The sequence below is a fragment of the Scylla paramamosain genome, chromosome 38 (genome assembly GCF_035594125.1).
Source record: "Scylla paramamosain isolate STU-SP2022 chromosome 38, ASM3559412v1, whole genome shotgun sequence".
Taxonomy (NCBI): domain Eukaryota; kingdom Metazoa; phylum Arthropoda; class Malacostraca; order Decapoda; family Portunidae; genus Scylla; species Scylla paramamosain.
The window spans coordinates 13,227,321-13,238,839 of record NC_087188.1 but is presented as its reverse complement, the minus strand read 5'-3'; the positions used below and the strand labels follow the sequence as shown (position 1 = coordinate 13,238,839).

Genomic DNA, 11,519 nt, shown 5'->3' with positions numbered 1-11,519 from the left:
AAAATCATGTATGTGTCATGTGTCTCCTTTCACTTGTTCTTTGTATGTGTTGTCACTCACTTGTATTACTTATTGTACAGTGTCTCTTAATCCCATTGCTTGTTTATTTGATGTCTTATATTGCATAGTCAGTCTTCTCATCTCCATCTTAATCTCTCTACCTCGCATTTATTTATTTGTTATTTTTATTGCATACCGTCCTGTATCTTCCTATCCTTCCTTTACTTTATGTATTATAATTCCAATTAGTGAAGTATATTATTGGGTCTCATGCAAAACAAGGAAATTGTGATGCAGGTCAGTAGAGTGACAGGTACATTATGTCCGTGTCGTGGCAGCCAGCCTTCTTGGTAATAGTGTTCTTTGAATCCTGTCGGTGAGAGGCAAGGTACTATTCCATAATTATGTTTTGTGTCTTGCCTTCGTGGTTGCTGGCGCCCTGCCTACCCCGTGCCAGTCGGGGAGTGGCTCCCAGCGCGCCACCCGGTCATCGCACACCGGGGAATTCAGTGCCTCATGAGCGCTAGCAGCACACGCGGCTCCCGGTAAGTGGTAAGGCTGGGGTTCCAGTGCATAGCTTTTGTGGATGGTGAGTAATGCTGGTGTCGTGTTGAAGCTCTAGAGAGTGGTGCCTGTGTGCCACCAGGACGGCTGATCAATGGCGATGCCAGGACGCCTCCGTGTGGTGTGCGGCGAGGCGGGTCTGTCCAGGGGCAGAGGGGCGATGCTGCAGCCGCGGGAGAGGCATGCAGGCAGTGAGTCGCCTGCCCACCATCGCTTTGGTAAGGCCTTCCTATTTTACATTAACAAAATTGTGACAAACACTGCCATTCCTAAAATGTTTTACATTCCCATTGTATGTGTGATGTTGCATTTCCATTAGTAAAAAGACGGAAATAAAATGTTTACCAGTGTCAATAACATAATTCACGTAAAACACACTTTATGTATTTCGTGCTACAAATGTTCACATACTTTCACATTCTTGAGGTCCTTGCTGCAATGTGTCTTGTGTTTGCTGGTCGCTCAATACTGCTACATGTTATATTACTATTACAATCAATCCGTATCTTTTTTTCGCCCATTTTCAGGAAGCTACACTTGAAAAGCGCTTCCCTGAACTCCCAGTCACCTTTAATTTTAAACTCGAGTGCAGTGCGTTACACAGTCCCTATTTTTTCACTGTATTTCCATTAAGGTTCAGAATATCCTCTCAAGTGATGATGACGCGACTTAGAGGGTCAGGGAGGAGGGGCAGCATTCCTCTGATCACCTCCGTCAACACGAGGCTCTTCCCCGATAACACTCCTTACGTTTGTTTACTTTGTTTATAGCGCTAACTTCCCCGTGTTTTATGCCCACTGACAGCTTCCCATCCCTTCACGTAAACCCCATGTACATTTTCACTTAATACTGCCTTACGCTGCATTACTTGGTATTGTAACTGGTTAGCTAATAGAAAAACATTAATATTCATCGCATCTTTTCAGTAACACATTGTTTTGTTCACGTATTCAAGCATAAATGTTCATTAATTGTTTTGTTTTTCGAAAGGAGTGACTCGAATACAGATATAGTAAGAGAGAGCTTGAGAGGGACAGAGTCGCGATGTTAGCGTGAAGTAGGTAGGTGGGATGGATGGGAGGAAGACTAGCAGATGGCTGGTCTTCGAGATAAACAATTTACCCAAACCTGGCGCACCACAGCAGCAGCCCCTCTACCCCTCCCGGCCCCCTCCCACTCCCTGAGGCTGCCATTCCTCTAAATTGGTAATCATAAATTGCATAGTTTATCCACATTCAATCCTTACCCCAGATTCACGAGACATTCAGTAGGAAAATTATTTGTTTTATTACCGTATGGTCTAATTTGATATAATATATGTGCTTACTCAAGGATAAGCTAGAAATCTTTATTTCTTTGTTTTATTGCCACATGGAAAATTTTTTACTTATATCTATGCATAGTGAAAAAATAAGTTATAATTATTTATTTTCAACATTTACAAGTGATTCGTATACGGATTAAAAGACTGAAACCGATTATATGTAGGAGTACAAGCGTAGATTCAACGTAACGCTTAACATGGTATACATGAATTCTAAAAAAGCGTCGATGTGTCAGTGCAGTTATTAAGAGATAGGTGAATGCAGTACTGTACTCGTAGAGGAGCTGTTCCGCCACTGGACACGCTGGGGCAGGGCGCGGCGCCACTAATGCACCAGCAGGCAATGTATCTCAACAGACGGGGAGTTATCGCGGGGAGACGTGCGCTACTCCCACTCCTGCACAGACCTCACCAGCTACATCTCCCTCACCACGCCCCGCGACACTGCCCACGCCCTCTGCTCCAGGACGCGCCTCTCCCCTACACCCTGCCCCCTGACGCCGACTTCCCCTACTGACGGCCTCACCCAACACTCTCCGTCACCCTCGGATCAAGGCCCCCAGCTGCCTCGCGCCCCTCGCCCGCGCCGGCCCCAGCATCGGCGCCCCGTGACTGCGACAGTATCAGCGCCTCGCCTGACCACGGCTGCAGGCAAATGGAGGGACTACAGCAGACCCGTCAGGCACAGTCCCGCGCGGTTCAACTCTGCGGTAGGGGTCGGCGTAGGCAACGGGAGGCTGGGGGCGCAGGGCCAACAAGGTCGCCAGGGTCACCAGGGTCACCAGCGTGTGGGGCCCCAGATGTCGTGGTCCCCGTCCAGGCAAGGCCCGCCTACCATCCGTCCCCGGGTGTTCAGTGACTGCCACACGCGGCCCTCACACCTGTCCCGCAGCTTCCGCATCAAGCAATGGATTCAGGCGCGCCAGAGGAGGTGAGTCGTGGCGCTGTTTTATCTCACATCTCCTTAATAGTTTACACCTCACATCTCTTTAATAGTTTATAGATACATCTGTCTTCCACAAGTCAGTGATGTTATCGATATTTTATAAAACCCTTGTTGTTGTTTATTAGTCGTAAAGGCACCATCACCTCTCCCATAAACTTAAAGATACACTGAAAAATAGTAATGAATAATGAGAACTAAGACTGACTTGTGTGCATTGTGTGCCCGGCTGTACGTGTCGCGACGCAGCTCCTCCCAGAACACCTACGTCACTGTGGACGAGGCTGACGACGAGGGGCGGCCGCTGGGGCGACACCTCGACAACATTTGTGAGGAGAGCGACTCAGAACTCAGGCAGTAAGTGTGTGTGTGTGTGTGTGTGTGTGTGTGTGTTTGTGTTTGTGTTTGTGTGTGTGTGTGTGTGTGTGTGTGTGTGTGTGTGTCCTTAGCATTACTATAGTTGTGTCATACCACTGCCGTCTCTCAGTGCTAATTGACCACACTTCTCTTGGTGCAGGAGGAAGAAGTCCCGGCGGCGGCTGGGTGATTTCACTACCAGCCGGCGCAAGCAGTGGCTCACGGAACGAGGCATCAGCCCCTCCTCGGAGACCAGCCAGGATAATATCGAGAAGGACGGGAACCTGGAGGAGCGGCTGCTGGAGGCGAGCACGAGCTGGAACGCCCACGCCATCCACGAGCACCGCATGAACGCCCTCAGGTCTTGCCTCACCGCCAAGAACGAGCCGCTGATGGTGCTGAACCTGCTGGAGGCCAACAAGATCACCGAGGCCGTGGCGGTGGCGCGGGAGAGCAAGACCCGGGTGAGACTGGACGTGTGTCTGCTGTGGGCGTGCGTGCAGGGTGCCGCGGACCTGGTAGAGATGCTGCTGGAGGCCGGCGCAAGCGTGGACGCCAGAGACAACTCTGGGCTCAGTGCCCTTCACTTGGCTGCCGAGAAGGGCGCCGACGAAGTGCTGCGGGCGTTGCTGAAGAGCGGCGCTAAGGTGGGTGGTCCCTGGGAGTGGGATGGCAACGAGGAGTTCACGCCCCTGATGCTGGCGGCCCGCAGCGGCTGCCTGGAGGCCGTGAGGGTGCTGATAGAGGGCGGCGCCAAACCAGACACTGGGCTGAATACAAGCGGCGAGACGGCGCTGCACCAGGCGGTGCGCGCCGCGTCCCCGGAGTGCGTGCAGCTCCTGATAGAGGCTGGCGCCACCGTCAACCCCACGGTTCTGTACAGCGAGACGCCCCTGCACGTCGCAGTGAGTGAGGGACTGGCCGACGTGGTGGGCATCCTGCTGGAGGCCGGGGCCAACGTGAGGGCTTCCCGCGGCAACTCCAAAATGACCCCGTTACACATCGCGGCCCAAGAGGGTTACTGCGGCGTGGCGCACCAGCTGCTGAAGGCCGGCGCCAATCCCAACCAGGAGAACCTGCGGGGACAGACGCCCCTGCACCTGGCGGCCAAGGCCCAGAGCTCCGACACTGTGCAGTTGCTGCTCGGCTTCGGCGCTAACCCCAACGCCTGCGACCGTGACAAGAAGACGCCCCTGCACAGCGGCATCTTCAAGGGATCTCGCTCCCACGAGTGTCTGCGGCTGCTGCTGGAGGCGGGGGCGGACACCAACGCAGCAGACCAGTCCGGCCACACGCCCCTGCATATGGCGGCGCTCCACGAGTCCTCCTACTGCGTCCTGCTCTTCCTCGACCACGGCGGCGACGTCACAGCGTGCACCCAGGGCGGCGTGTCCGCCCTCAACCTCATCCTGCGCCGCACACCCACCGTGCTCGCCCACATCCAGGAGAGTCTGGACGCTGCCATCTCCTTCACCGACCACGACCACCACGACAGAGATGCCCAGGTGAGGTGCTCCTCTGTGTGTCTTTACCTGTGTTCACCTATGTATCTGGTCTCTGTTTGTCTCTGTCCATCTGTTTCTCTCTACCTGTGGGTTCATCTGTCACCTGCCTACTGTTTACCAAGCACACAGACAGGCGGGAGGAGTCAGTCAGCAGTTGGTCTCCGTGTTGCAGGTGCAGATGGACTTCCGGGTGCTGGTGCCGGGCGAGGCTCGCGGGCTGGAGTGTCGCATGCTGTCCTGCTTCATAAGGGAAGGCCAGAAGCCGCTGCTGAAGCATCCTCTTTGTGAGACGCTCCTCTTTCTGAAGTGGCTCAAGGTTCGTTCTTTCTTCGTGTTGAACTTGATCTTCTACGCCCTGCTGGTGATCCTGCTTACCATTTACATCATGGTGGTGTTCCCGGCCTCCTCCTGCTACCACCTCAACTCCACCTCCGAGGAGACTATCTATCCTCCTTTTCAATTCTCGCCGCCTCCTCCTCCCTCGGACTCCTCACCTCCCGCCAATCCAGCAGACTCCCCAGGACACACCCGTCGCCTCTTAGATCCCGGGGATGGCATCCAGGAGACCCACGCAGCCTCAGGTCAACCAGACAGAGCATCTAAGAGGGAGCGGTGCGGGTTGCTTTACGAGTCCCTTCTCACCTACCTGCTGTACGCCATCTGGACCGGCGTGAGTCTATTGGCGGTGAAGGAAGTGTTTCAAATCATCAACGCCCCCCGGACCTACCTCTCGTGGGACAATGTGTTCATCTGGCCCATCATCATCTTCACCATGACCATCACCATTACCTCGTACGTGCGCCATGACACCGAGAACTGGGAGCACCACCTGGCGGCCGTGGTCATCCTCCTCAGCTGGGTGGAGCTTCTCTTCATCATCGGCAGGTTCCCGGTGTTCGGTCTCTACGTGCAGATGTTCACCCACGTCACCAGGAACTTCGGTAAATTCCTCTTCGCCTACATCTGCCTCATCAACGCCTTCTCCCTGAGCTTCGGTGTGCTGTTCCCCAACCACGCGCCCTTCAGAACCGTGGGCCTGAGGCTGCTCAAGACGCTGGTCATGATGACAGGCGAGATCGAGTACGACGAGTGGTTCTTCGATGATGAGAAGACCATCATGTACCCGTCCACCTCCTACCTCGTGTTCAGCGTGTTCCTCATCTTCGTCACCATCATCCTCATGAACCTGCTGGTGGGCCTGGCCGTGTCGGACATCCAGGGGCTGCTCAAGTCCGTGGGGCTGGACCGCCTGGTGCGTCAGACCCAGCTGGTGGTGCACTTCGAGACCTTCATGTTCTCCAAGTGGCTGGCCTGGGTAGTGCCGGGGGGCGTGCTGCGTCTGCTGCACCAGAGTGTGCTACTCTTCCCCTCCCTTTACGGGTGCACGTTCATCCTCAGCCCCAAGATGCAGCGGGACACGGGCATCCCGCAAGAGCTGGTGGAGGTCATCATGCACACCGCCCGCGCCCGTGACCACATCTCGCGCCGCAGGAACGCCTTCGCCAACTTTCGAAGCCTGAGCAAGACTGCGCAGTACTCCAGCAGCGAAGGGGACGTGCAGCGCAGCGTGGAGGCACTGCGCTTCGGCCTCGACCTGCTGGTGTGGGACGTGGATGAGCGGCGCAGCGACGCTATGTTTCTGAAGGAGTCGCTGGCGGCTCTGACGGAGGAGGTGGCACGCGTGGGGCAATGCGTGGAGGAGTTGGCGGGGCGGGGGAAGGGGGCGGGGGAGGCCAGCGTGTACACCTCCTGCAGCAGCACGCCTGACGCCTCCCGCAGCACCACGCCCTCCCTGCCCTAGCCTTCACCTGCTGCTCCTCTCCCCACCAATGATGCTACTTCTGCTGTAGGTTTAAGTAGGATGTAGATGGTAATGTAGTTCCTATTACTCAGCTATATAGTATTCTTTTTACTGTTTATATCGGCAATGAAAAGCTACAGATAGGTATCGCCTGTATTCCCGTGCTCTGTGTCTTTGAGGCAGCACGTGCAGGGCCTGAACTTAGCTGCCTCATGGCCGTGTGGAGAGAATCAATAAAGATGTGTGCCAAGGGCGTCTATAACTAGTGGAAAGTTTGCCCGCTGGGGTTTTCTACAAGTCGTTACGCTCTCTTAGTTTGTTTTACCAGGAATATATTTTTTTTCTTTATTCACGACGGAAATACTTGTGACCAGGGTTAGAATATTCAATGGGACAATAGTTAGACTTCACGACACCAATAATTTGCTGACGTATACTGTAGACCTTTATCATTTTTGTTTACAATGTTGTTTAAACTCAATTAACATACGGTAACATACAATTCCCAGCTGCTTTAGGTCAGTGTAAATACGTAAGTACGTTATTTTATCTCACTTGTGTTCGCATACGAGACAAATAACATGAACACAAAGATAATAGAGAGTAACAGCTTAGACAGAGGAGTAGAGGAGGAGTAAGATGGAGGAGCATCGGGCGCCAACTAAAATTCATACTGGTTCTCTATACTAAACCCTTCTATTTGTTTAGTTCCCAACAGAGTGTAGAGAAGGAAGGACGTGTGTAACTAGCCAGCGGTATTGCCTGTAAGTGTATTCCCGGATATATACACCCCTTAGCAGACTGTGTTGAGATATGGAGCTTGAAAAACACAGGGATAAGGAAAATTTGCTAGACGTTTAGGGGGAGGAGGCGGGGCCCTCTCAGGTGTGTTACGTCAGGTGTGTGGCACATGGGTTGAAGGGCTCTTGGTGTGTTCAGGTGTGGAATTGCCTCGTATCTTAGTTATTTTTCTATTATTGAGTGCTGGGGGGGAAGTTGAAGAGGAGAAGAGGAAGGGACGGTTAGGAGAGGGAGAGAGAAAGAAAGGGAAACCTCTGATATAGAAGGACAAGGTAAGGAAGGGTAGGAAACTGAGAAAGACGAAGAAAAGAATAGAAGTAAGGGAATGAGGGGAATGAGATTGAATGACAAGAAGATAAAGAAAGGGAAAAAAAAAGACAGGTAAACGCAGGGAATGAAATTGAAATGGAAAGACAAAGAAAAGGTGAAGAAATGGAAATACAAGGAGAGTTAAAGAGGAAGGAAGGAAGGGAAGAAGGAATAAAAGGAATGCTGAGAGAGAAACAAAGGCAAGGAGAGGAAAAGAAAGGAGGGAGGGAGAGAATAGTTACATTTAACCCTGCCAGGTGTGGGAATCCATGTATTAATAGGTAGTGGTACTTCCTCCACAAACTAGTTATTTAGACACGCATTAGTAGTAAAAGTTTAATTCCCTGCTTCTGTATAGTTACTGAATAATAACTCCCAACAGAATAGCAGGTTAAGTTAGGTGAGGGTAGGATAGACTAGGTTATGTAAGGTTAAGTTAGGTTAGGGGTTGTATTCTCAAGAAGTACCTGGGAATAACTGTTTACAAAGAAATAAGATTCATTACTTTCATTGTCTTCTGCAGGAGATGTCTGCCTTGAGCCTGCCCATCCACCCTATCACCCACAATCCCACACAGGCCTGGGAGGAGCTGCGGCGCTCACAGAAGATAATAAAACTTAATGTCAAGACTCCACAGACACCTCCTGATGAGCATATGGTGAGTTTAGTCATCTGAGGAGGTGTGACTGGTAGTGGGCTATAAAATGTGATGTTTTGAAGCATTATACAGCTTTAAGTACTTCATATCTTTTTAGGATGTGTATTAATGAAGGGTACATGAAATATTTAGCTCAGAAAGGCATGGAAGATAGTACAATCCTTACATTAAATTTCACATCTTTTTAGTTTATGCAGTAATGTTGTATATGACAAATGTTTAGCTCGGAAAAGTACGGAAGACTATACAGTACATTAAATTCTAGAACTGGAGGGCACTGTTAGTTCCTTCATGTCTGCAGAATTATTACTAACATTTACTCCTTCCCGGCAGCTTCGGTTCGTGTGCATGAGTGACACGCACTGCCTCACGTCACACCTCCAGTTTGAGATCCCCTATGGCGACGTTTTCGTGCATGCCGGAGACTTCACTCGGTGTGGCAGTGCTAGCGAGGTGGAGGAGTTTAACGGCTGGCTGGGTAGGAAGCTAGTGGATATGTACACTGCATGCATAGATAGGAGGTTAAGAGATCCACGTCATTATTTAGCAAGTATAATTAATGCTTGTTCTGTATTCTGTATTTAGGAAGGTAATGCACTGGTACACAGCTTGAGCACTTGGGAGGTTAAGAAGTCCATGTCAGGGTTGAGAAATCCATGTCAGTATTCAGCAAGTGTAATAGTTAGTTGTTCTGTTTCAGCGTCACTGCCACACAAACACAAGATTGTCATTGCCGGCAACCATGAGCTGAGTTTTGACCCAAAGTTCACTGGCGGCATGTCCATCAAGCACCACCACAAGACAGCTCACACTGGTAGGTCTTCTTTGTATTTATTTACTTTTAATTATTTTTTTATAAGAGGATCACTAGCTTATGGCAACAAAAAGAATGAGAAGGCTCATTGAGGTGCCACTTCCTTAAAAAATGTCAAAAGGATCATCTAAAGTGGAGGATAAGTGTCTTCAAACCTTGTGAGGACCAGGCACTTGTTGGTTTATAGAATAGCACTGAACTGTTTGAAATTGAGCATTGCAATGAAGTCCTTGTTAATGTATTCCCTTCCATGTCAGATTATTTGAAAGTGAGCTTTGTGAAGTGCAGGTGGTTGTCACAGTATCCCTTCCACACCAGGTGACGGACTGATCAATGAGATTCCTGACCTCGGCATGGAGCGTGATGAGCTGAAGGCGGCCGTGGCCCAGGACAACACTGTGGACCTCATCACCAACGCTGTGTATCTGCAGGACCAAGCGCACTCCATTTGTGGCATCAAGCTTTATGGCACACCATGGTGGGTTTTATGGGTCTGGTAGGAATAGAAGCAAGACTCATACATGTCTATCTGTCTATATACCAGGCTGGCAATCCCACACTGGCCCAGACAAGGCACCAATTACTCCCACATCTTTCACACTCTTAGCCCCATCATTCCCTAGAGGAAAGAGATGTAAGATGCAAAAAAGGTACATAAAGAAGACAAAATAGAGAAAGAAAAGTCTAGAGCTTTCAGTGGTGGATGAATGGAATGGACTCAGTAATCAGGTTGTTAGTGATGAGTCATTTGGGAGCTTTAAAAGAAGATTAGACAAATTTATGGATAGGGATGATAGATGGAGATAGAGCTTCCCTTATTTTTATATGCTTGTATGTTCTTAACACTCTTTCATCAACAGGCAGCCAGAATTTTGCAATTGGGCGTTCAATGTACCGAGGGGAAGACAGTGCATGGAGAAGTGGGAGGCGATTCCTGAGGACACAGACATCCTTATCACTCACACACCACCTGTTGGACATGGGGACCTTTGCTGCACGGGGGTGAGGGCCGGCTGTGTGGAGCTGCTGAGTACAGTGCAGAGCAGAGTCAAGCCTAAGTACCATCTGTTTGGCCACATTCATGAAGGTGAGTCATCCACGTGTCTGTTGAAACCAAAGGAGGATATTAGAGTAGCTAGATGAGAGGAACCACATTCTTCTCTTTGTCATATCTCTTGTCAGTCACTCATTCAGTACTCAAGGAAAACAAGGATATCAAAGTAACATGATTAGAGGAATCACATTCATCTCTTTGTCCTGTATATCTCTTGTCAGTCACTCGGTACTGAAACAAAACAAGGATATCAAAATTATTAGAGGAACCACACTCTTCTCTTTGTTCCATACAAGTTAAATCAGATCTTATCCTATTGTCTATTGACTTTCCATTACTGTCTTTACTTTTATATTGTAAAGATTCTTTCTTTTCTCTTCCCAACACATAATTCTCATGTCTTTCCCTCTTTTCTTATGTGGTTACTGTAGCACAATGAAATATGTATCACTGGCACTTCTTAAGGGAGTGAGTGACTGCCTTGAAATGATACACTAATCTCAGGAATGTATTTTAGTACCAATAATCTGGTTATTTGGAGAATGTCTTTCAGTAGTATTAATTTTGGTAATCAGGGAAATCTTCTTGTACTGTAGAAATAATTTGGTAATGTTGGGAAAGTAGTAATGGCATTGTAATGTGGGGAATCTCTCCTGGTAGAAATAGTCTGGTAACTTATGGAAGATCTGGCAGTAGTAAGGTTAATGAGGGAAGAAAGAGTAGCCAAGTAGCATGTAACAAAAGAAGTAATCAAGTATAATAGGAAGAGTTTGAACAGTATCATCATAATTTGGGAAGTATGTGGCAGTAATAGGAATGTTAATCAGGGAAGACAAGAATAATGGGTGTGTAACAAGACTTAACATGAAGTAGGATGACTTTAAACAGCATCGCCATAACCTAGGAACATTTTCCTAATGTGTGACCACAAGTAACGTGTTGCCGGCAGGTTATGGCGTGACAACGGATGGTAAGATAATATTCATCAACGCCTCCACCTGTAACATTAACTACGTGCCCATCAACCCGCCCATTGTGTTTGACGTGCCCATTCCTCCGGGCTTCTCCAAATGATTACTCCGTTAGACCAGTGTATTCTGGCCTCTTGCTGTACCTCATTAATTTACGACTCAAGCATTTAGGAATATCAACGTGTGTGTCTGTATGCTCCTAAATTATTGAACATTCCATCATTTTATCATTTCTTATCACTGTTCCTGTATTGTCCACATTGCATGCTACCCTTTACTGAGAAGGATAGTTCAAAATCCCAACCTTTACATTAGCTAACTCTGCCTTTGGAGGGAGCGAACCATGTCTTAAGACCACCTAGAGAATTCCTGGTGATTCAAGGTTAGAAACTTTACCACGTCAGTCATCACTTTGGAG

General features: G+C 49.2%; 2 protein-coding genes across 2 annotated transcripts; both read left to right on the top strand.

The window, feature by feature from the left end:
* Window positions 1-124: 124 nt before the first annotated feature.
* Window positions 125-8,262, top strand: LOC135091825 (transient receptor potential channel pyrexia-like). Its single transcript, XM_063989825.1, has 7 exons — window positions 125-545; window positions 647-782; window positions 2,246-2,819; window positions 3,081-3,188; window positions 3,349-4,693; window positions 4,866-6,539; window positions 8,128-8,262. Exons 2-6 carry the CDS (start codon window positions 659-661, stop codon window positions 6,492-6,494), a joined length of 3,780 nt encoding a protein of 1,259 aa, XP_063845895.1. The 5' UTR covers window positions 125-545; window positions 647-658; the 3' UTR covers window positions 6,495-6,539; window positions 8,128-8,262.
* On the top strand, window positions 8,131-11,204 carry LOC135091914 (metallophosphoesterase MPPED2-like). The gene is made up of 6 exons (XM_063989978.1): window positions 8,131-8,262; window positions 8,596-8,740; window positions 8,963-9,076; window positions 9,395-9,554; window positions 9,937-10,163; window positions 11,080-11,204. The coding sequence occupies exons 1-6, from the start codon at window positions 8,131-8,133 to the stop codon at window positions 11,202-11,204; spliced, it is 903 nt and encodes a 300-aa protein (XP_063846048.1).
* The last annotated feature ends 315 nt before the right edge of the window (window positions 11,205-11,519 follow it).

Coding starts and splice junctions, on each gene's coding strand:
- LOC135091825 (XM_063989825.1), top strand. CDS start 659: ATGGCGATGCCAGGACGCCTCCGTGTGGTGTGCGGCGAGGCGGGTCTG. Junction 783..2,245: donor GCCTGCCCACCATCGCTTTG/GTAAGGCCTTCC, acceptor GTATCTCAACAG/ACGGGGAGTTATCGCGGGGA. Junction 4,694..4,865: donor ACCACGACAGAGATGCCCAG/GTGAGGTGCTCC, acceptor TCCGTGTTGCAG/GTGCAGATGGACTTCCGGGT.
- LOC135091914 (XM_063989978.1), top strand. CDS start 8,131: ATGTCTGCCTTGAGCCTGCCCATCCACCCTATCACCCACAATCCCACA. Junction 8,263..8,595: donor CACCTCCTGATGAGCATATG/GTGAGTTTAGTC, acceptor CCTTCCCGGCAG/CTTCGGTTCGTGTGCATGAG. Junction 9,077..9,394: donor CCACAAGACAGCTCACACTG/GTAGGTCTTCTT, acceptor CTTCCACACCAG/GTGACGGACTGATCAATGAG.